Consider the following 25,370-nt stretch of genomic DNA (forward strand, 5'->3'; position numbering starts at 1 on the left):
AAACGTCACTTTCTTCATGTTACTTGTTGGGGTCATAATCCCCAAATCTTTAAAAGGTAGAGAATCCTCAGGAAGAAGGGCAGGAGGGAGAGAGGAAAAGAAGAGGAGGGAGGTAATGCTGCTCCCAGCCCTCGCAGGGTAGAATGGAGCCCGGGCTGCTCTCCAAGGACAGAACCAGGTGGCGCTCGCGCAGACATGCGGCGCAGTCCTCTTGAGTGAAGGGATGCAGGCTGGCTCTAAGCGTGGCCCCTAGAACAGACTCCTAACAGATCTTGGAGGCGAGATTTTAAATGTGCATGCACAGTTTTCTAGAGAGTGTTCAGCTTTCTTTGGATTGTCACAGGGATCTGTGTCCCTACAAGTTAAGAACCACTGCTCTTCATTCAAGACAGTCTGAAAGCAAATTGGTTAGAATGAAGCTCTGGCCATAGATAGTCACAAGGAAAAATTTTTTATCTGAGATCATCTGATACTTTTGGAAAAGCTCCTGCTGGATCCAAACAGCCCTCCTGACAGTCCATCTCTAACACCCGCCCCCCCAACCCAACAGCCTGGCCCTACAGACAACACAGGCTCTGTCCCCAGCTGGCTCTGCTTCCCCCACCCACCTCCAGCCAGCAGCACAGTCTCGCTGCCACCCCAAACCAGCCACACAGGCGCGGGGAGAAAGGGTCCCCTAGCGGGAGATGCTAACAGCAGAGCAGGTGACATGCATAGACACAAACACTCTGTTTATTTAGACCGTGGCCAAGGTCAGGGAGAGACGGCAGAAGCTCAGTGCCCTAGAAGTTCTCCCGGGCTCAAGGGTTCAATGACAGCTCACTAATGGCCGGGACAGTGCTGGCCTCCCTCTGAGGGCTGGATCTCCCGCCATTCCTGATGGGCTACTGCCCCGCAGGCACGGCCTCAATCAATCGTTCGCGGCTACCACACTTCCTCACCCTTTACAGTAGGAGAACATCAGTTTAGACACTCCTTTATTCCCGCAAACTGCCGCGTGGAGGGATAGCAGCGGCATCGTTCAGTTCTGGCGGAGTCCCAAGATGGGGGCTGAGGCCTCAGCAGGTGCACAGGACAGTGCTCTGGCTGAAGGGCTGCTGGCTCCTCAATTCCACTGCCCGGTGGATCGTCTGGGATGAGGGCCCATGGGGACAGGAGCACCTGCCCGCCCAGGTGAGGACCCACTTCGAGCAGCACACGTGTCTCTGTGGAGCGCTGCGTTCACCTCAGCGCCGGAGCCTCAGGAAGAAAGCGTGTTTACACTCTGTACTCTCCAGGGGGTAATACTTATCATAGAAATCTAAGACGTATTCTTCAGTCTTGAAGCCAAACTTCTGGTAGAGCAGCATAGCAGGGTTGCTTGCCGAGACGTGAAGGGTCACATCCTTGCCCATGCAGGTCTGCCAAAAGGGTGGAAAAGTACCCGATGAGAATCAAAGAGCCGGAGGGAAGTGAGTAGGTGAGGGAAGTCTGTGAAGTGGAGGTAGGTAGTTATGGCAACCGGGGACAGCAGGGCGGGCGACAGCTGGGAGCCCCGGTCACTCTCTGCGGCCGAGGCCCACGCTTACGGAAACGCTCGAGACTGAGGAAATGGATGGCACGCTGGGTGTTTTTGCTAACTGAAGCAAAGGGCTCGGGGACAGTTTACTGTCAACTGGATTACTCCGTTTATACGTCAGTTACACTTCCAAATATCACACGCATCAATACCTGGCCCTCTGACAATCTTGAAGAAGTAGAGAACAAGATGAGCAGTTCTACTTTTTAAAACTAGATGTTATCTTGTACTCAAACTTGTAACAATGCCCTTCCTACACCCACTAGAAAAGATGCTAGGTTACGAGGCTGGATACAAGGTATTGGAACTTTTGTCTAGTTATGAGACATAAGGACCCGGTACAGACCTTCTGAATCCCACAGGCCCCTTCCATCCCTCCCAAACTGACAGAACTGCTTGCGGTTTCTGTATTCAGCACTGCCCTAATCATGGGGGGGAAGAGTGACCCTCATCCTATTAATATGAGGCAAATTCTTAAGATTCTTAATCAGAACCAAAAGTCATATAAACTAAGACCCCGCTTTCTAATGAGGAAGGCCCCAAAACACTGAGGTTGGCAGGGTCCTGAGATTTTGTAACCCGTTTCCTCCTAGGCCTAGATTTAAGAAGCCTCTCAGGTAGACAGCTCTCCTCTTTCCTCTGCTTCACTCACATTCTGGGCCTACAGCACTACTGCGAGTGTAGGAAATTGATTTTGTAGCGTGACGCTTGTGTACCTGCGCCTGATCCAACCACGGCACCATCAGGTACTACTGCCCGGCTGAGTGGCTGTGTCTGGGCCTGGGGCTTACAGGTTGGCTGAGGGCGGGGCCCGGCTCACAAGGGTGAACACTCCTGCCCCGCACCCGCTGAGCGCTCAGTAAGGACTGACCCTGCACCATGCCTTCTAGAGGCACACACATGGAAGTGTCACCCCTGCGCTGCCTGCAGACCCCAGGGCTGCCCGCAGGCCCCTGCTGGTGAGGGGAAAGGCTTGGCTCTGAGTGGCCTGGGGGATGGGGTGTGGTACAACTGAGTTTCATCACAGCACCACACAAGGGAGCACATACTAACTGCCAAGTGGGGAGAGAGGAAACCAACTTCTAGAAAACGCTTCCAGGTTCCAGCTGGCATCTGGGAAGTGTTAAGAACATTTCATGAAAAATTGGAAAAATGGGGTGCTTGGGTGGCTCAGTCGGTTAAGTGTCTGCCTTTGGTTCAGGTCATGATCCCGGGGAGCTGGGATCGAGTTCTATGTTGGGAATCCCCGCTCAGTGGGGAGTCTGCTTCTCTCTCTCTCCCTCCACGCCCCCCTCCCCGCCACTCATGCTCTCTCTCGCTCCTGGTCTCTCTCTCTAATAAAATCTTAAAAAATAATAAAAATAAAATAATAAAAACTGGAAAAATGACATTTTATCTTCTCCTTCCTCTATTTTTTTTAAAAGATTTTATTTATTTGACAGACAGAGATCACAAGTAGGCAGAGAGGCAGGCAGAGAGAGAGGGAAGCAGGCTCCCCCCTGAGCAGAGAGCCCGGTGCAGAACTCCATCCCAGGACCCTGAGATCATGACCTAAGCCGAAGACAGAGGCTTAATCCACTGAGCCACCCAGGCACCACTCTCCTTCCTCTATTTAAAAGGAATCTTGTGGGGCACCTGGGTGGCTCAGTAGGTTAAAGCCTCTGCCTTCAGTTCAGGTCATGATCCCAGGGTCCTGGGATCGAGCCCCGCATTGGGCTCTCTGCTCAGCAGGGAGCCTGCTTCCCTTCCTCTCTCTCTGCCTGCCTCTCTGACTACTTGTGATCTCTGTCTGTCAAATATATAAATAAAAATCTTTAAAAAAATAATAAAATAAAAGGAATCTTGCTTATGGACATTGGGGAGGGTATGTGCTTTGATGATTGCTGTGAAATATGTAAGCCTGACGATTCACAGACCTGTACCCCTAAGGCTAATAATATACTATATGTTAATAAAAATAATAATAAATAATAATAATAAAATTTTTAAAAAAGGAATCTTGCCATGTAACGCACAATCCTCCTTGCCAAATGGTTTCTTTCTTTTTTTTTTAAGATTTATTTATTTATTTATTTATTTATCTGACAGAAAGAGAGAGAGAAAGCACACAGTGTGAGAGGGAGAAGCAGACTCCCTGCTGAGCAGGAGCCCAATGTGGGGCTCGATCCCAGGACCTTGAGATCATGACCTGAGCTGAAGGCAGACACTTAACTGACTGAGCCCCCGAGGCGCCCCAGCCAAATGGTTCTGAAATAAAAGTTTAGGGGCGCCTGGGTGGCTCAGTGGGTTAAAGCCTCTGCCCTCAGCTCAGGTTGTGATCTCAGGGCCCGGGAATCGAGCCCCAACATCTGGCTCTCTGCTCAGCAGGGAGCCTGCTTCCCCTTCTCTCTCTGCCTGCCTCTCTGCCTACTTGTGATCTCTGTCTGTCAAATAAATAAATAAAATCTTTGAAATAAAAGTTTACCAGAAAGATTCTGAGGGGAATTCCTTACATGTTTTTCTGATGTTAATATATAAGTATATGGTATATTTTCTTCAACAGTGGTACAGAGATATCAAAGGATGAATTATAATTCAATATTAAAATCAAGTCTCAAAAACTTATACAGCTTGTACAGTGACGGTAAAGTGAAGAATAATCAGCAATAAGAGAATATATGGTCTTGGTTGAGATAGTTTTGCTAAAATGTTTAAAAATACTTAAAAAACTTTTGCAATTGCTTAGGTGGGATTATCCTCGGTGAAAGAAGTCAAAGACAGGCACCATATGATCTCATTTAGCTCTCAGAATCTAAAAAACAAACAATAAAAGCTGAACTCACAGATACAGACAACAGACTGGTAGCTGCCAGCAGCGGGGTTGGGCGTGGGTGAACCGGCTGCAGGGGCGTCCAAAGGAACAGACTTGTAGGTTATAAAACAAGGCAGTCCTGGGGATGTCCCGTAATGCACGGAGACTAGCGTTTACAACACTGTACTGCATAAATGAAAGTTGCTAAGAGAGGTGATCTTAAAGGTTCTCATCCCAAGAAAACAAACGTTTGTAGCTACGTAACTCCGTGTGATGCCAGTGCTGTTTCACAACATACAAGTATGGAATCATCACACTGTACAGCTGAGACGAGGCGCTTTGTATGTCAGTTATACCTCAGTAAGGAAAAAAAACCCAAAGACCACGGTTCCACTTCCACTCCTCAGAGTCATGCGGTGGGTTCCTAAGAACAACAGCAGTTACCAATATAATATGGGTCCTACGAGGGCTTTGGGCTCTCAGTTCTGGAATTACCTCATTTTATTTACTATACATGTTTACGACTGGTTTCTTTGAAGCCTGGGCCTGAACAGCAATCTTATTCTAGAGGGGGAAGATTTTTATCTGTGTGTGGTAAGAGCCTCAGGAGGGGCGTTTTCTCACTGGGTTTCCGAGACCACCCACTCTGTTCGGCCGTGCGAGGAAGGCTTAACCCAGCACTGTCCCTCCAGCCCTCTTCCACATCTTCCTGAAGGAGCCCAAAGGCCAGCTGGTAGCACAGCTTACCTGAATCAGATGATAAATCATGAATGTTGCAATCCCTGCTCTTCTCCATTCAGGGTGGACAAACAGAAATGAAATGTAAGCTTCATTGTACTTCACATCGGGAACCATGAAGCCAAAGGCAATGATGACTTTTTTATAAAGGACAACAACACTGAAGTCTGGATACTGCAGGCACTCAGACAGGTCAATGCCTAAGGAAAAGAGATAATTGGAGATTCAAACTGTATACCTTCTGGAATTAAGACCAAGCTGTTCAGTCTGTACTTACAACTACACCTGCACACTAAAAAAAAAACCCAAAAATCAAAAAACAAAACTGAAGACAGAGATATTAGCATAGCCATCATACATTCAGATCATAAAAATAAAAGTGAAACTAACATGCTAACTGAAGGAATGCAGTCAGAAAAGACCACATATTCTATGATTCCATTTATGTCTTTTCTAAGCACACGTCTGACAAGAAGAGAAGAAAGATAGGGTCGGTAGTAGAGAATGCACAGGCTAGAACTGGACGTACCTGCCTTTGAACTTAGCCTCCTCTACAGTGTGTGTCAGCCGACACCTGTTAGATGTGGGCCTCAGCGCCTGCACACCCAGACCTCACAGGGTGGGAGCAAAGACCTGAGCGCCCATACTGCCGTGTGTACAGTTTACAAGCTCTTTTGTACAAAGGTTACATTTTATAGTGAAAGGGATAAACAAATAACGATTGCATGCCTAAGGTATGGAGGCACCCAGAGTAAGGTCAGGAAGTAGGAGATGCTCCTGGAATGTTCCTTCTGCCCCCATACCACTCCTAAAAGATGAACACAACTCTGCCACCACACGTGCACTGTTCCATGAGTATCAGACAACAACGATGACACAGCTCTAATCCCGATGACATCTTATCTAACATCTGTAATATTTCCTTTGCATTTCAAAGCAGAGCGGTAAGACAGATCCACAAAGAACATGTTTATATTTAGCGATGAAAATGTGTTCATTCCCCTACTTGGTGGATCTGGTCTGCAGAGAGACAATATATTCAGGCTGATAAAATAATAAATCATATTGGGTTTACTCTTATTTTTAAAGTCTGCAATTGGGTGACACCTGGGTGGCTCAGTTCGTTAAGCGGCTGCCTTTGGCTCAGGTCATGATCCCAGCGTCCTGGAAATGAGTCCCACATTGGGCTCCTTGCTTGGCAGGGAGCCTGCTTCTCCCTCTGCCTTTGCCTGCCACTCTATCTGCCTGTGCTCGCTCGCTCTCTCTCTCTCTGACAAATAAATAAATAAAATCTTAAAAAAAAAATAATAAAGTCTGCAATTGGGATACTTGGTTTTTTAAAAATGCCTTTTGGGGGCGCCTGGGTGGCTCAGTGGATTAAGCCGCTGCCTTCGGCTCAGGTCATGATCTCAGGGTCCTGGGATCGAGCCCCGCATCGGGCTCTCTGCTCTGCAGGGAGCCTGCTTCCTCCTCTCTCTCTGCCTGCCTCTCTGCCTACTTGTGACCTCTCTCTCTGTCAAATAAATAAATAAAATCTTTAAAAAAAAAAAAATAAAAATGCCTTTTGGCTTTATTAACACTCTCCCCAAGGAAAAGCTAAATAAACAAAATTACAGAATTATTGGGCAAAAAATCAAAAGTGTCTCAACAGGCCCAAGGTACCAGTCAGTGTATCACTGATACCAGGTAGATATTACCTGGTATCTAGACATATATAGAAGCAAAACAGGATGAATCTTTTATTCTGGAAGTGGAGAGAGACAGGGAAGAGAAACATACAAAAATACTGTTTATTACTTTAATTGCTGGCTTCTTCTTGATCTTAGGAAGAAAGAGGTGTTCATATTTTACTATTCCTATCTTAGCAGAGACAAACTAAATGAAATCATGAGTAAAGGTTTTAGAGTCGCATGACATACACTAATTTAAAAATATCACTAGGGGCGCCTGGGTGGCTCAGTGGGTTAAGCCGCTGCCTTCGGCTCAGGTCATGATCTCAGGGTCCTGGGATCGAGTCCCGCATCGGGCTATCTGCTCAGCAGGAGGCCTGCTTCCCTCTCTCTCTCTGCCTGCCTCTCTTTCTGTCAAGTAAATAAATAAAATCTTTAAAAAAAGAAAAAAAAAATCACTAAAGTGAATCAAACAGAAAATGGATCTGCCTAGTTTGGGAGGGGGAACATACCAGGCCAGAAAAACTCCTGACACATGGAGTTTATCGTTGGGATGTGATTTGGCCGGACATAGCAGTAATCAAGAGGTGCCTCGGCTTCTGGCGTCCAGTGAGGGTCACTCCTGTGCAGGTGGGAACGAATCTGTGACAGGAGCTGCAGTTTGGGTGGCTTTGTTTCATAATCACGCCTCCAGGACCACAGAAAAAAACAAAGTCGAGTCAAGAAAAATATACAATGTCACTCCTAGCTAAGTGATTCACATAAACTCCTTACTCGGCCTGAAATTCTAAGTTAACTTGTGTTACTTTCTATGGTAGATACCTTGACAACTTGAAATCCTGATAGTTTCTGGTATGAAATTTAAAATTCGCCCTCTGCACCTGACAGGAACCCTACTTGTGCTGGTGAGCCCCCATGAACAGAGTGAGGGACCAAACAGCAGCCTGACTCAAGCCAGAGCTCTGGCCCAGGACACAGGCCAGGGAGGGAGGGCCCAGCCCTGCGAGGCCGCGGGGGCAGGCTCGCACACCGCCTCCACAGGCCGGGCACAGACGGCAGTGCTGGGCAAGGAGGATCACGTGACTCTGCCTCGCGTATGGGCCACAAACACACTTTCTCAAGACAGAACCGGGGGCCTCGCTAGTCAGCTCAGCTTCCACAGCACTGCTAGACAACGAGACTCATCATCACCCCCAAACTAAGCCCAACTGAGACAACTCTCCCATTTTTTTCATTTAACAGACTACCAAATATATACAACTTTAAAACTGAAAAGAAACACAATGAGTATAATACTCATAATGAAATCTAATGGAGTTAACTTATTCTTGCTTTTTACATTTCTTCCAAAGGACTGTCCTTTCTGCAAAAAACTATAGTCGAAACAAGCTAAGGATAAGACTGGACGTGGAGCACAGACTCAGTCCGTGTTGATGCCTGCTCCCAGGGGAGGGTGTGGCCTCACTGCTGTGGAGGACCAGGGTGCAGAAGCCACCAACGCCATTCCTCCTAACATGCTCAACATCACAGCTCTTGCCCATGTACCTGATGTATGGCTTCAGGATCCGAGAGGTGTAAGGGCTGACAATACTCTGGTCCACGGCCATATCTTCAGATCCCACCAAACGATACAGAAACCTAGTGGTCTGGTGCCGAAAACCTTTCCTGGATGGCAAGGCGGTCTACGAGAAAGAAATGCTGGTTATACAGAAATAAAGTCACTCAAAAGATGGGTTTAAGGGGTGCCTGGGTGGCTCAGTGGGTTAAAGCCTCTGCCTTCAGCTCAGGTCATGATCTCAGGATCCTGGGATCGAGCCCCACGTCAGGCTCTCTGCTCAGTGGGAAGCCTGCTTCCTCCTCTCTCTCTGCCTACTTGTGATCTGACTGTCAAATAAATAAATAAATAAAATTAAAAAAAAAAACACAAAAAACCTTTCAAAGGATGACTCTGAAATTCTTCAAGGACTTTCAAAAAAGTTTCAGAGGGAAATTCAGAGCTATGGCATATAGTTTCCAAAGACAGCCTCAATACTTCCTCCTGCACCCATGGGGACATGTGGCTCCTCCTATCAAGCAGCAGAGTCCATTCCCTCCCCTTCAACGTGGGTGGGCCTTGCAACAGGCCTTGACCAAAGACAAAGTATCAGAAGTAACATTTTGGTACCAAGAGCCCACGCCTTCAGAGGACCGGCAGCTTCCACTCTCTCCCCCAGTCCAGCTGCCATGGTGTCCAGGCTGGACCCTGGAATGTCTAGAGGCCCCATGGAGATGGGCTCTGGAGGAAGGGAAGCCATCCCAGTCATTCCGATCCTGACCGAGGTAGCTGCTGAAGACAGCCACAGGGCTGACCTCAGCCTTCAGAGCATGGGGTAGAATCACCACCCAGCTGAGCCTAGTCAACCCACGGAATCAGAAGAAAGGCAGAATACTGCTTTAAGCCTCTAAGTTTTGTAGTGGTTTGCAACGCAGCAACAGACCACAGAGACAGCAGCCACTGAACCACTGGCCCGTGGTGGACGATGTGGTTCATGTGTCGAGGTGAGTTGTGTGAACTCCACAGATGTCATCCAGTACCCTGACTTCTTTCCACCTAGCCCACCTGAGACATCTGCCTGGATCACTGCCACCACTTCCCACGGGTCTCCCCACTGCCACTCTCACCCCTTATTGACCATTCTCCACACGGAGCCAGATGCTTCTTTTAAAATCAAATACAGGGGCGCCTGGGTGGCTCAATGGGTTAAAGTCTCTGCCTTCTGCTCAGGTCATGATCCCAGGTCCTGGCATTGAGCCCCACATCGGTCTCTCTGCTCAGCAGGGAGCCTGCTCCCCCCCTCTCTGCCTGCCTCTCTGCCTACTTGTGATTTCTGTCAAATAAATAATACAATCTTTAAAAAAACAAAAACAAAAGCAAAAAACATTTAAAAAAATAATAAAATACATTTCCTTCCCTTGTTAAAACTCCTATGTGACTTCCCTTCTAATTTAAAGTCCTTGCCTTTGGGGCGCCTGGGTGGCTCAGTGGGTTAAGCCTCTGCCTTCGGCTCAGGTCATCATCTCAGGGTCCTGGGATTGAGCCCCACATCGGTCTCTCTGCTCAGCAGGGAGCCTGCTTCTCCCTCTCTCTCTGTCTGCCTCTCTGCCTACTTGTGATATCTGTCAAATAAATAAAATCTTAAAAAAAAAAAAAAAAAAGTCCTTGCCTTTGACTGCAAGATCTACCTGTTACCTCTGTGGCCTCATCTCCCACCTACTTCCTCCGCCATCACTAGACTCCAGCCCCAGACACCAAACTATCTGCTGCCTTGGGGCCTGCACCTGGGACTTCTGCCCTGAAACTTCTACAACCCAGGTCTTCCTTGTGGAGAAGATGGGATCGAGTGCTACTTCCACTGAAAGGAGGTCCTCCACCACCCTGTCCTAAGTGGTACTGCAGCCTTCTGCTCTCCCACCCACTGCAGCACCCACCTTGCAGGAAATGATCCCATTTAGTTAGTCCTGTCATTTCACTGCTCCATCAGGCGGGCACCATCTGCCCTAATTCACTGCAGCGTCCCCAGCTAGAGGAGTACTTGGCACACATGAAGTACTCAACATTTGCTGAATGACAAAATGGTGTGTGGGGGGCTGGGGAGGATCCCAAACTCAGGTAAGTTTGGAAAATATTAAATGAGTTTCTTCAAACTTCTAGTTCTAAACAAAATGGAGTACCAGGAGGGCTGCTGGGTCCCTTCCCCAAACCCATCCTGAAAGACGCCACAAGAGTGTGAAGGAAGGTGGAACACAAAGGCTTTGAGAAACCTCAGGAGAAACCAAAGGTGGCCAGGTACAGGTGAGACAGCAAAAGGCAGCCTAGAGCAGAGAAAGGCTTTCCACCACAGATGGGGCTGGAGGTGCTTCCTGATCAGGCCACTTCCTCTTGTAAGCTCTGCTCTGAGTAGATCTCAGCCAGTCATCTTTGCCTGCAAGTGCCAGCTGGAGGGGTCACGGCAGGACACCTGGAGTGCTAGAGACTTCCAACTTGCCGAGAGGATAATAAGCTAGGAACCACACTTTTGCCCCTCCCTCATGTGTATACACAAGCAAAGGCACCTGGTTAGACCAAGACAATATTCATTCACAAGGAAGAAAACACTCAAGATATGTCGTCAACAAAGAGTGCAAAAGAAAAGAAAACAAAGTAAACAAACCACTCAGCAAAAGACAGAATAATTTACCAGACAGCCAAGCATTTTCAAAAAGCAAATAAACAGTCATCAGAGAAAAGCAGACCAACACGACGAGATACCCCTTGACACCCACTAAGACAGCTATAATATAAAAAGTAAGTATTGGTAAGGATGTGTGGACAAGTCAGGGTCTTCATACATGTGCTGGTGCAAATGTAAGATGCTGAACTACTGGGACAAAGTCCGGCAGCTCCTCAGAACGTTCAACATGTTACCATTTAACTGAGCAATCCCATTCCTAGGTATATACTCAAGAGAAATAAAAACCTCTGTCCACACAGTGATATCTAACTGATGTTCAAGCAACAAGATTCATAAGGGTCAAAAATTGGAAGCAACCCAAATGTCCACCAACTGACGTGCAGACAAACCAAATGCAGTGTGTCTCTCCGGTGGGGTATCATGCAGCCGTAAAGAGGAAAGAAGTGCTAGTATGTACCACGACGTGGATGAACCCTGAAAACATGCGAAGTGAAGGAATGCAGTCAGAACAGACCGCATGTTATATGATTCCCTGTATGTGAAATGTCGAACAAAATAGGTATATCCAGAGGCAGAATGTAGATTAATGGGAGCCAGGTGTCGGGGGGTTGGCCAGTAACAGCTAAACCATACAGGGTGATGAAAATGTTCTAGAATTGATTATGATGATGGTTATACAATTCTGTGACTACAGTAGAAACCACCAAACTGTACCTTTAAATAGGGGAACTGTATGGTAGGTGAACTGTATTTCAATAAGCCAGTTTTAAAAAAAGCACAATAAATAGGTTCCAAGGTAATAAAGAAACCTGGAAATGAGTGTAGTTATGAAGAATCTCTTATTCATTCCAGATATTAAATACATGATCACTGAAATAAAGCACTCAGTGAACAACGAAGGGACAGATTGAGGATCTCTTCAAAAAGGCAAAAGAAGAGATAAAGGAAAGAATCAATGGTGATTAGAAGTCCATATTAGAAGTCCATAAAAGAGGGGGAAAAAATAAAAGAGGAATATATTTAAAGAAGCAATGATGAAGAATTTCCCAGATTAAAGAGCAAGTGAGAGGAGTTCTGGTTTCCGGTCCAGCATATGAGGAAAAGGGAAGTTGTCAATGTATCCTAAAAAGTAAAATACTGAACAAAGTGAGAATCAGCAACTCTTCATAGATCCCTCAGAGACCTGAAATCACAGAGCGAACTACTCCCCCCAAAACTGAAAACACCAATAGGTGGATACAGAGAAGAGGAGAGTAGAAGAGCAGAGTAGAAACATCCAGGGACAAACTGACAAATTGCTGGAGGCACAGTGTGGATGAAGGGGAGAGAAAAAACTACAGGGGGGTGGGGGGGCACATTTTTGTGACTTTTACCTCCAGGAGCTCTACCAGGTTCTCATGGTAAGGATCAAAGAAATGTCCCCTCAGGCTTCCAGCAGGGAAAAGGCAGCTGTTTTGAAAATACGTCAGAGTCCTTTGTTCTTCTTAACAAGGTCTGCTCTCAAGAGAAACTATTTTGCCAGAACCTAACCCATTCCTTGTGTGTTGTTTGTTTTTTTTTTTTAATTATTTATTTATTTATTTGTCAGAGAGAGAGAGAGAGAGAGAGAGAGAGCACGCCACACAGGCACAAGCAAGGGGAGTGGCAAGCAGAGGGAGAAGCAGGCTCCCCACTGAGCAAGAAGCCCCATGTAGGGCTTGATCCCAGAACCCTGGGATCATGACCTGGGCCGAAGGCAGACACCTTCCAGACCAGGTGTCCTGACCCATTGGGTTTTATCAGAACCTAACCAACCTGTGGAAAGGGAATTAGCCATCTCCAGCAACCTCCTGCCATTCCACACCACCTAACTGGGGAGGCAAATCTGAGAAGCACTGTGATAGTCACAGCCCAGGAACACATGTTCACTGAGAACTAATCCTAGGTCCATATCACGCTTCTCACCCTACATCTCACTGCTATACCACTACAGGCCTATTTTTCACAGTTCTTTTTATCTACGACATCCTACTTGGCTTTCAACAAAAAAATCACAAGGCATGTTAAAAAGCAAAAGACACTGTCTGAAGAGACAGATCGAGCATCAGAACTAGACTCAGACAAGGCAGAGATGTCGGAATTATTAGACTAGGAATTTAAGACGACTATGATTAACACTTGATCTTAGCCAAAAGGCCGAGAAGCGATGAGACGACTATGATTAACATGTTAAGGGCTCTACTGGACAAAGTAGACAATACCCAAGAACAGAGGGGCAATTTAACCAGGGAGATGGAAATGCCAAAAAAGAATCAAGAAGAAATGCTAGGGATCAAAAACATAACAAATACAGAACTATCTTCGGTGGGTTCATTAGTTGACTGGATAGGGCTGAAGAAAGGACCTCTGAGCTTGAGAATATGTCAAGAGGAACTTCCAAAACTGAAAACCAAAGAGGAAAAAAAGACTAAAAAAACCCAGAACAGAACAGAATATCCAAATCTGTGTTATAACCACAAAAGGTGTAAAATACACATAACAGGGATACCAGAACGAGAAGAGAGAAAGAACAAAAGAAATATTTAAAGCAGTAATGACAGAGAACTTCGCCAAATTAATGAGACACCACACCAAAACCACAAATCTGGGAGGCTCAGAGAACCAAGGCAGATGAATGTCAAGATGAAACCGATGAAAAAGCATCAAGTTGAACATAAATCAAAGTGGTTGCTCGGAGGCTTCAGGGAATCTCAAATTTTTTTTTTAAGACTTTATTTATTTATTTGACAGACAGAGATCACAAGTAGGCAGAGAGAGGAAGGAAAGCAGGCTCCCCGCTGAGCAGAGAGACCGATGCGGGACTCGATCCCAGGACCCTGGGATCATGACCTGAGCGGAAGGCAGCGGCTTAAGCCACTGAGCCACCCAGGTGCCCCAGGGACTCTCAATTTTAAAGTCCCCTTGTTCCTCTCCTGCACAACCGCTCCTCCCGCCTTCTCAGCCTTTTGTTTCAGGAAGCCAGCACAATCCGGAAGACGAGTCCGAGAGGCTGGCGGCTCGGGACACAATTCCCGTCAAAACCAGCTAGATCCTGTATTTCTCTGTAAAGTCCCCCAACCCCTTCCTCAGCTTGCTACAGCCTCCTGGGCCGGGCAAAGCCATAAAGCTATTGTTCCTCTGTAGCCCTGACTCTTTGTGTGGTACTTGGCTCTGAAGCACAGAGATTAGTGGTTTTTGACAATAAATTAGCATATAAGATGCCTGTGACTGAAGGAGATGCTCTAACAAGATAAATGAGATCAAAAAACACTTTTTAAATGCACAAATAGAATTAAAGAATGGAAAGGAAGATAAAATTCTGAAAGCTTCCAGGGTGCAGGAGGAAGAAACAGACCACCTACAAAGAAACACGAATAAGTCAACAATGAGACTCTCAGCAGCGACACTGTATGCAAGATAATGGAGTGATAATTTCAAAATATTGAAGGAAAAAATAAAATAACAATTTTATATCCAGCTATACTATCATCTAAATGCAAGCGTGAAAAGAAAATAATCTCAGACATACAGGTATTCAAAATTAATCTCACAAAGACCATGTTTTTAAAAACTGTTAAAAAGTAGACTAACAAAGCATTAATCTAGGGAGAAACGATGGGAAATAAGAGTAAACAATTTAGTGAGGTTCACTGTTACCTAAATAATACAAAAGAAAAAAGATAAGAGCATGCAAAAATATTCTGTTTGGAAGAAAGACTACATGATAATATTAAAAAATTAACAGAAAAATAAATGTATTCATAAGTTAGGACTTACAAACAGTAACTTTCTTTATAACTAAGAATCATCATATACATTATTTTCTCTGACCACAACATAATCTGATTGGAAATTAAATCAATTGCTACAAGAGACCTTAAAAATGCCTACACATCTAAAAATAAAAAACAAACAACAACAACAACAAAAAGCACTAAATAACTTGGCTTAACCCACTGAGCCACCCAGGTGCCCCAGGGACTCTCAATTTTAAAGTCCCCTTGTTCCTCTCCTGCACAACCGCTCCTCCCGCCTTCTCAGCCTTTTGTTTCAGGAAGCCAGTACAATCCGGAAGGAAATAACAAGAAAAAATACAAACTGCTAAGTACTGATAAACACGTCATTCCAAAAGTCCTAAGTCATAGCTAACGTAGTATCACAGGGACATTTATAGCTATGACTGTATTTATCAGGGAACAAGAAAAAGAGTATGGATTGAGTCAATGCACTGATAGCTGCTCCCCTGTGTAACTGCATTAAAATGATACTAAAATTCCAGGTTAGGATGGGGGATTAATCACACAATTTTATCCCTTCCCCAAATCCACTAAAACTATAGAATCAGACTTTAGAAAAAAAGAGAAGGATACAAAAATAGGAAGATCAGGGGAAGAAACATCTGGGAAGCAGATGGACAAATACTAACTGCTTTCAAGCCAAAATTCCAAGCTGGCTTTGGGGAAGGTGAGAAGCAGGCCGATCTGTACTGCAGCATCCTCTTAAAACCCGGGGGCAGCACCAGACTCCTCTGGAGCTGGGGAAAAATGAGGCAGTAGAAAAAGAGGCAGGCAAAAGCTGTGGGCAGTCTGAGCCCCAAGCCCTCAGCCCCTGCTGCCAAGTGGCTGCCTCCCCATGGACGTCTGGACGTCCCATCCCTAGAGAAGGTGACCGGCACTCTGGATGGTCTGCTCCCATGGCACGGAGGAAGGGTCCCACAGGTTGAAGGCTAGGGTCCCCCTTTCCCTAGGTGGTAACCAGGGTTCTGAGACTGAAGACTGACTGGCCCAGGGGTAAAGACCCCGAGGAAGAGACGGTGGGGGGTCCATGTCAAAGGATCCTCCTCTGTGATGGGTCTGGACACAGAGATCCAGGTTGAGCCCCGTTCCCCCCTCAGAAAGGGAGAGCACTGCCACCAGGACTGCTCAGGTGTCTCTCGGCTTTACCCAGGTCTAGCTGGGGACTCTGGCTTAAATTCAAGGCCTTCTGATCATGTAAGGTCTCCAATTTTATTTCGCAGGCAGCTCTCCTCCTGAAGCCACTAAGAACGCACTCCATGAGAGCACGGGGGCAAACCTACAGAAAGGTGAAGCTGAGGCAGAGGAAACTGAAGGCTCAGCGATGAGGAAGGGCCAGTGAGTCTCCAGGAAGGGAGGTCCTGGGACCACTACTGAGCGACGAGGATCACTCGAGGGGCAGGCACACCGAGGCCATCGTCTTAAGTCCCCACTACAGTGCATCATCTTTTATTTAGTTTTGTCATTTTATTTTTTTTCATCGTAAATGCCCTCCTTAATCCCCATCCCGTCTCCCCCTTCCCCCGGAGCAACCAGCAGTTGTTCTCTATAATTAAGAGTCTGTTTCTGGGGGCGCCTGGGTGGCTCAGTGGGTTAAAGCCTCTGCCTTCGGCTCAGGTCATGATCCCAGGGTACTGGGATCGAGCCCCACATCGGGCCCTCTGCTCAGCAGGGAGCTTGCTTCCTCCTCTCTCTCCCTGCCTGCCTCTCTGACTAGTTGCAATCTCTATCAAATAAATAAATAAAATCTTAAAAAAAAAAAAAAGAGTCTGTTTCTGGATTAATCTTTTTTCCCCTTCATTTGTTCTTAAATTCCATGTATGAATGAAACCGTACAGTATTTGTCTTTCTCTGACTCATTGTACTTAGCCTTGTGCTCTCTAGCTCCATCCACGTCGTTGCAAATGGCAAGATGTCATTCTTTGTTTTTGTTTATTTTTACAGCTGAGTAATATTCCTCTGTGTGTGCACGTGTTTATAAGCATATGTGTATATATATAAAAAACCCATCTTCTTTTTTTTTAATATTTTATTTATTTATTTGACAGAGAGAGATAGAGAGATCACAAGTAGGCAGAGAGGCAGGCAGAGAGAGAGGAGGAAGCAGGCTCCCCACTGAGCAGAGAGCCCAATGCGGGGCTCGATCCCAGGACCCTGAGGTCATGACCCGAGCCGAAGGCAGAGGCTTAACCCACTGAGCCACCCAGGCGACCTAAAACCCATCTTCTTTACCCACTCATCTATCGGTGGACACCTGGGTTGGTTCCATAGCTTGGCTATTATATGTTGCAATAAACATAGGGGTGCATGTATCCCTCTGAGTTTATGTATTTGTATTTTTTGGATAAATACCCAGCAGTGCAATTACGGGATCACAGGGTACCCTGGACAGTCTACTACACTCAGTGAGCTATATCCCAGAATCTCATCAGTGCTCAGCTGGGTTTCACCACCGTACTCTCAGACTCCTCCACTCCTTCCCTGCCCACTCCCTGGATCAGAAGACTCTGACCTTCTACAAGCTGGAGGGAAGCACATCAGTCTGGAGGCAGGAAACAGAGGGCCTCCCTGCCCCTGCCCAGACTCCTAGGACTGCCTAATGACTTTGAACACTGACTTCTTAAGAAAGGGGGTGCTGGAGCCAGAACATGACCATGTGAGTTTCCTGGGGCTGCCGTAGCTATGGCCCACAAACCTGGTGGCTTAAATAACAAACTTACTCTTCCACAGTCCTAGAGTCCAGAAGTCAGAAAGCATGGGGTCAGCAGGGCCATGTGCTCTCTGAATATTCCAAGGAAGAATCCACTCCATACTTTCTCTTACTTCCTGGAAATGCCAGCAATCCTCAGAGTCCCTTAGCTTACAGAATCATTGCTCTGCCCTGGCCATCACATGCGCCTTCTGATCATGTAAAGTCTCCAATTTTATTTCACAGGAAGCTCTCCTGAAGCCACTAAGAACGCGCTCCATGAGAGCACAGGGGTAAATCGCAGGTCTCCCTGCGTCTGTCTCTGTGTCTCTTCCCTCCTTCTCATAAGGACACCAGTCATATTGGATTAAGTGCCCACCCTGCTCCAGTGTGACCTCATCTTAACTAATTACATCTGCAAATGCCCTATTTCCAAACAAGGTCACACTCATCAGTACCAGGAGCAAAAATGTCAATACATCCTTGTGGGGGTGGGAGAGGGGGATGGGGGTGTAGGGGAGCACAATTCCCTTTATGGCATTGACCCAGAGAGACAGCTCAGCTTACCTATCCTGGAAGCCTCCCTTTAAGAATGGCAAAGTCCTTACAAAGCTAGATGGGTGCCTCCTACTTGGCCTTTTTTAAAAACTAAAGGTGACATAAAAAAAAAAAAAAACCTCAGAGTGGCTCCCGCAGTTGGGGGCAGGGGGCAGAGAGTAGGCAGTACACAGAACTTCCAGTATGCTTGTAATGTTCTGTTTCTTCACCCAAGAGACAGATGCAAAAGCATTTATTTTATTAGTCTATAAACTATACTGATATGTTTTATGTACTCTTTAGTTATAGGATACATTTCACAACTTAACAAATTAAATATAGAGATTAAAAAGACAAACCCACAAGAACAAAGACATGATGAGTAGATGACTACAACAAAATCATCTGATAAGTGGCAAATGGCTAAGAACAGAGAGCCAGAGCCTCAGGCAGCACTGCAGACAGACCAGGAGAGGCATGATTTACACGCAGAGCCTCCGGAAAGGTGATGGGTCCTGCTAACACTGAGAGTGACAAGAGGACTATGTATGGACTGAGGGTCTCTTTACTTAAAAGGCTAAAGCCTCCAATTACATCCCTACTGCCCACATCCAGAAACGATTTTTCCCTCCATGGGTAGAAGGCTAGACTGTCTGGAGAGGCTCGGGCAGATTCCGGACATGGGAGCTCGTGGCATGGTCAACGGTGGGACTAAAAATAGGAAACCTCAGGGAAGTAGGCTCCCGGTCCTCCCTATCCACCCTTAGGTAGAGGCAGGCAAGTTACTACCTCCCAGGAAAGAAAGAAAATAGGAAAAAAGAAAAGCAAGGGATCCATCTAGGGTAGGGGTTGTTGGCAAACTATACCCCATAGGCCAGATCTGGCCTGTTGCAGTAAATAACGCTGTCACTGGGACACAGCCACGCCCAACCGTTTTATCTTGGTCTCAAAAACAGCACAGTAGAGTAGCTGCAACTCAGACTGTATGGTCTGCAAAGCCAGAACCATTCACTGTCTGCCCCTTAACAGAAAGCCTGCCAACCCCTGGTCTAAAGGGTCCAAGATCCAAATAGGTGTGTTCTAAAGAGACAGAAGAGAGAAAATAGAAGACAGGAAATGAAGAAGATGTTCCAGAATTCCAGGAGAGTTTCAAACTGCAAAGGCCCACACACCACATGGCCAACACAATGGGAGAAAAGGCCCCACACATGGTACAACACAGAATAAGATCAGAACACTGGCACCATCAGCCCACTAGTTTCCAAAGAAGACAGAAAAATGTGCAAATTATCCAAACAGGCAATTCACCAACAGAGAAACAACTAGGAAACGTGAAAAATGTTTAAACTCACCTGTAAAAGAAGACATGTAAATAAAAAATAAGATTTCACTTCAGAGCCATCAGACTAGCAAAAGTAGTTAAAGGCTGCTTAGGAGCAAGAGCTAGCAAAGATTCAGGAAAATAAGACCTCTCATTCGTGCTGTGGAAGGGTGTATTCTTGAAGTTTTCATTCCCAGGAGCGCACACACACCTGGACTGCTCTGGACGTTCTTGAGCAGCACTGATACGCATTGATCTATGCCTGCATGTGTCTCCTACCTACAGAGATGTTTACGTGTCCTCGGAGCCTGCTCAACACATGGTCTGGCACATTCTACGTCCTCCACAAAAGTGTCACTCAGGGCGATGACACAAACCATGTGCAAACTCAGTCCCCGCCAGGGACTAGGAGAGACAAAATGTCAAGGCTCTGTCTTGAATGCCCCAAAGGAAACAAACCAACCTAGATGTATTAATGGGTATTCATAATGAATAGTTTCAAAACATAAAGCCCAGCAATTTTCGTATCTTTCTCCCTTGCTGTTTCCTCTCTCCTCCCAGATCACTTGGGAGTTTAAGTCCCAGCACAGCTGTGCCCACTCGGTGGTGCTGCCTGCCGCAACTCCATGGCCCCCCCGAGAGGCTCACCTGGTATCGGTCAAGGATTCGGAAGTCCGGACAGGTCGTTCTGTATGTGGCTTGTCCAGCTGGAAGCCTAGAAACTCCTCCTTCTTTGGCTCCATAAATGCCATCAACTAACAGAAGAGCAGCATTAACAACTTGATCCAAGTCAAAAAGTGGCAATCCTCTATCCCTTTTTGCTTGCCTGACAATCAGCTTCCGCTTCAGTCTGCGAGCTTCCGGCGTCATGGCTACAGCACTGGGACAAGCTTCCAGCCGCTTCAGGAGCAGCTTCTCCTCATAGATGCTCACAGGGGTGTACTTGGGCCCTTTAGGTTTCCTGTCCTTCTCCAACTGAGGCTTCCTCTTCTCTCGAGTCCTGGTTTGCAAAGACGTGTTGGAATCTGTGTCTTCACTGTCAATGTCCATCCTGTCGGGCTTCTCCTCCTCACTCTCTACCTCCTGCTTTATCTGTTCTGGCGCTCGGACCTTCTTTCTGCCCCCGACTACAGCCCCGGATGCTGCTGCCCCAGCGGGAGGTGGAACGTACTCCATCCCTGGGTCTATGACCCCATCGCCTTCCATCTCATCATCATCTGTGCAGAGTGCAAGACAGTGTGATCAAGACTGAGAAAAGAAGAAGTGCAGGGAGCACGGCCCACCAGGTGAACACGCATGCATTATATCAGGGCCCACAGGTAAAACCAAAGATGCAAGAAAGGCAAGTCTTACCATGAAACAAGGCTTGCGGTGGCATCACATCTGGAATCAGATCTGCTTCTGAAAGCAAGCTGGGTGTAGCCGAGTGAGAGGCAGGGGTCCCAGGGGCGGAGAAATCCAGAGATGGAGAAGGAGATGGACTGGTCAAAGGGGTGCGGTCAGAGGAGCTCAAGGATGAGAAGTCAATCACTTCTCCTTTCTCTAGAATCACATCTGGCCTGCGGCCACGGCTTATAAACTTCACTGGAGTCGAAGAAGTACTCCTGTCAAGAAAGCTGGCCGCTTCCTTCTGGGCTCTCCTAATGTCCTTTGCTTCCTGAGTACGGGACCTTTTCTCTTTTAATTCCATGGCAGATTCCACGGGATTCCGACTTGCCCGTTTTCGAAGGCCCTCAACAGTAATGATGGGATCTAAAGTTGGTTTTGAGGCTGCCAGGAAAGAATAAATACCTAAATTTTCCAGAACAAATATCTCAACTTTAATTTGTTTTACTAATTTATTATCGTGAACTTAACTACCACGTTCAAAATAGAGAAATGTTCAATGAACGACCTAAACTAAGACTCAGAGCTTTCTTAAGATAAAAGGGATTATAATGCAAATTTAATTGTCATCTTTTCCTTATCGAAATTGATAAACATTAAGTTTGGTAATGCTCAGCAAGAATATGGAGAATGGGTATTTTCATGCCCTTCTAGTAAGGCATGTATTTTATTACAACTTTTTGGAGGGTAATTTGTAACACCAATTAAAATTCTGAATAAAAAATGCCCTTCGATACAGCAACCTGTTTCCAGGAATTTATCACAAATAATTTACACAAATCTGTACAACTATAGCATTGTTTAAAATAACAACAAAGAAGTAGAAGTAACCAAAACATCCATCAACAGGGGAATGGCCTATTATATATCACCATATTAAGGCTGCTCAATGGGATACAATGGAAAAAAAAAAAAAAGAAAAGAAGGTAGATCTACACGTTCTGCTATGGAAAGATGTCCAAGGTATCCTCGTAAGGGAAAGAAGGAACAGAGAATGGGTATTACAGGAAGAATTTATTTTTCAATAAAAATGTTTAAATATGCAGAAATAACTTCTAAAAGCATTCACAAGAGATAGCAATGGTTACTCTGGGGAGTAAAAAAGGAGTAGGTGTCGGGGAAAGGGACACTATCAGTCTTTCTACTTTTCAATACTATTTGATTATTTTTCTCAATTATATATTTTTTTAAAAGATTTTTTATTTATTTATTTGACAGACAGAGATCACAAGTAGGCAGAGAGGCAGGCAGAGAGAGAGGAAGGGAAGCAGGCTCCCTGCCGAGCAGAGAGCCCAATGTGGGGCTCGATCCCAGGACCCTGGGATCATGACCTGAGCGGAAGGCAGAGGCTTTAACCCACTGAGCCACCCAGGTGCCCCTAAAACTTTTTAGATTTACAAAAATCAGATCAATGTGTGGCTGTAAGGGGTTCATTTTTTTTTTTTTAAGTGTGAGAATGGCCTCGTGGTTAGACTACAAAAGAGTCCTTATCTCCTAAAGATAACATACTGAGATGTTATGTTTTGTTTTGTTTTTTGTTGTTTTGTTTTTAAAGATTTTATTTATGAGAGAGTGAGAGAGAGACCATGAGTAGAAGCAGGGGCAGAGGGAGAAGCAGGATCCCCAATGAGTCTGCTTCGGGACTCGATCCCAGGACCCTGGATCCTGACCTGAGCCAAGGCAGAAACGTAATCAACTGAGCCATCCAGGCGCCCAACATACTGACATGTTTAAGAATTAAATGATGCGCGGGATTTCCTTGTAAATAATCCAAGGGGTGGGATGGGTGGAGGGTTGGGGGAAAGTACCAAGGGGTCTAGATAAAATGAGACTGCTAGCAATTAACTGCTAAAGCGAGGTGAAAGGTACACAGGGGTTCATTACATTACTCTACTCACATTGGTAGATGTTTAAAAAATTTCCATATTAAAAAGGTGTAAAACAAAATGAGATTGGAACTAGAGAACTTTTCAGATACCAAAGGAAATTTACAGAACTCATAACTTTGCTCACCTCGGGAGCACGAATACAACTGGTCACTTGATTAGGAAATGATAAAATATTTTTAATACGGTATTTATTTCTAGCAGACACAAAATGTGTCATAATGAAATTGCCAGAGTCACTCCAGAGAGGCAGACGGGCTCTGCCTGGTACAAGCAGCATGTCTCGTAAGCTCCCACTTGGCTTCGACTGGGTCCACATCCTGCACTGACTGCTCTCCCAAGAGTACCTTTCACTTTCAGAGCCGAGGCAGACAGCTTCTCTCCTTCAGGCTTCATTGTTGGGGGCTTGTTGTGAACAAGCTTCCACCATCCTGGTTCTCCGAACTCCTGAGCACCTGAGCGGAAGAACATCGGGCTTCCCACGCTGAGGCAACCTGCTACTGTGCTCCACCAAGTCGAAGTCTTTTTCCTGGAAAGTCCAAGGATTTAAAAATGACTGGCTTTTCCAGGCTCTCGTTATGTAGAAAATACACTCTGTATACTCTAGGACTCAAAGCCTATGATACGCTTGGGAACCTCCAATCTTTGAACAAAAAGAGCCTAACAGTCAAGAGAGAAGCTCTGGGGGCACCTGGGTGGCTCAGTCAGTTGCCTCTGGTTTCGGCTCAGGTCATGATCTTAGGGTCATGAGACTGTGCCCCACATGGGCTCTGTGCTCACCAGGGAGTCTACTTGAGATTCTCGCTCTCCCTCTTCCTTTGCCTCTCTCCCTGCTCGTGTGTGCTCTCTCTCTCTCTAAATAAATAAATAAATATTAAAAAAAAAAAAAAAAGAGAGGCTCTAAGTCCTGGTTCTACCACCTTCTGGCTGCCTCAGTTTCTCCTTCTTTAAAATCAGAGTAACAGAACTTAGCTCATAAGGTTGCTGTGGGGATTAAATGAAATAATTCAAACAAAGCTCAAAATAAAACACTTATCCCAATTATCATGATTATGAAGTTCCACAGGCTAGTTGAAATGAAAATTGTCTTTATATGTGAATTAAATACAGCTCTCAAGAAAGCAAGCAAGAGAGGGGAGTCTGGGTGGTTCAGTGGGTTAAGCCTCTGCCTTTGGCTCGGGTCGTGATCTCAGGGTCCTGGGGTCAAGCCCCACATTGGGCTCTCTGCTCAGTGGGGAGCCTGCTTGTGATTTCTCTCTCTGTCAAATATAAATAAAAATCTTAAAAAAAAAAAAAGAAAGAAAGAAAGAAAAAAAAAGCAGGCAAGCAAGAGAATCATTAGCCCTGGTAAACAGTTCACTTTACCCCAGGAGTCAGATGCAACTCTCGGGCAGCTTATTTGCCTATACATAGTAGAGTGGAATAAAACTATACAGTATGTTCCACAAATACAGTTGAACACTGGGGGAATAACCAGTCTTGGGGGAAAAAAAAAAAAGAAATATATAACAAAAACTTGAAATGATACGTAAAATGTCAACTATTCAGATTCCTGTTGAAAATGCTTTTAAAGGCAACTGTTGTATTTCCACCTTGAAAACATAATTACCCAAAATCCTGAAACACGGTCTCTCATTAGAAGACCAGCCTTAACAGGTGGAAAATATTCTTAGGAGGCAAAAAGAAAAAAAGGATTCTTAGGGACAAAGATGTGCTAGAAAACAAAGAAAAACTACAAACATAAGCTTTAATCGGCACGAACAACACTCTGAGATAGAGACAATGACACCTTAGCTTCTGCCCCAGTGTTTTGGTCCCAGAGCACCTCTCCTACATTCATACCTTTTCCCAATCTTTCCAAGGCCCACTCTTGCCCAAAGGATAGTGTGGGCGTGGGGGGGGGGGGGTCTACTTGCTTTCTCACACAGTAGGCATGATGGTCTAGCTGATGGTCCCCCTTCCCCAAGTCCCTGAGGCACTGCTTACTTTCCTTCCAGCTTTATTCTTTTTTTTTAAAACACTTTTTTAAAAGATTTTATTTATTTATTTGACAGAGAGAGCTCACAAGTAGAGAGAGGCAGGTACAGAGAGAGAGGAGGGAAGCAGGCTCCCTGCTGAGCAGAGAGCCGGATGTGGGGCTCCATCCTAGGACCCTGGTACCATGACCTGAGCCAAAAGCAGAGGCTTTAACCCACTGAGCCACCCAGGTGCCCCTCCTTCCAGCTTTATTCTTTCTGTTGCTCTGACCCAGTAACTCCTACTCTCCTACCCTCGAGATTTGCTTACTCTTATTTCTGCTTGCTCAAAGCTGCTTCTGAATCCCTGAAGGGAATTTTACATTTCGGCTACTGAACTTTTCAGCTCCAGAATTTCTTCTTGGTTTCTTTTTAGGTTTTTAATCTCTCTGTTGATATTTCGGTTTTGTTTAGACATCTTTTGCTTGACTTTCTCCACATCACTTCTTTGGGCATCTTTAACACAGTTGTTTAAGTCTTTGTCTGGGGATGCCTGGGTGGCTCAGCTGCCTTTGGCTCGGGTCATGACTCTGGGGGTCCTGGGATCGAGCCCCGCATCAGGCTCCTTGTTCAGCGGGCAGGCTGCTTCTCCCTCTCCCACTGCCTGTGCCTGCTCCTCCCCCTGCTTGTGCTCTCTCTGTCAAAGATATCAATAAAATCTTAAAAAAAAAAGTCTTTGTCTGGTAGATCCACCAGTAAGTCATTTTCGGGGACAGTTTCTGTTGGTTTGTTTTTTTTTTTCCTTTGAGTGGGCCA

The 25,370-nt window shown here is 45.8% G+C and overlaps 1 protein-coding gene across 2 annotated transcripts in view; it reads right to left on the reverse strand.

The window, feature by feature from the left end:
* Positions 1-714: 714 nt before the first annotated feature.
* The window catches only part of KAT14 (lysine acetyltransferase 14), a 36,424-nt gene continuing 11,768 nt past the window's right edge, over positions 715-25,370 (reverse strand). The window contains exons 4-11 of one of the 2 annotated variants that reach the window (XM_045981363.1): positions 22,947-23,128; positions 20,681-21,097; positions 19,976-20,544; positions 15,413-15,520; positions 8,303-8,439; positions 7,270-7,445; positions 5,097-5,287; positions 715-1,400 (exon numbers count right to left, since the gene is read on the reverse strand). In XM_045981363.1, the coding sequence (XP_045837319.1) occupies positions 1,227-1,400; positions 5,097-5,287; positions 7,270-7,445; positions 8,303-8,439; positions 15,413-15,520; positions 19,976-20,544; positions 20,681-21,097; positions 22,947-23,128 (1,954 nt within the window). In that variant the 3' untranslated portion in view covers positions 715-1,226. The remainder of the gene's footprint in view (positions 1,401-5,096; positions 5,288-7,269; positions 7,446-8,302; positions 8,440-15,412; positions 15,521-19,975; positions 20,545-20,680; positions 21,098-22,946; positions 23,129-25,370) is intronic. The other variant, XM_045981364.1, reaches the window with a different exon arrangement.

The sequence above is a fragment of the Meles meles genome, chromosome 16 (genome assembly GCF_922984935.1).
Source record: "Meles meles chromosome 16, mMelMel3.1 paternal haplotype, whole genome shotgun sequence".
Taxonomy (NCBI): Eukaryota; Metazoa; Chordata; class Mammalia; order Carnivora; family Mustelidae; genus Meles; species Meles meles.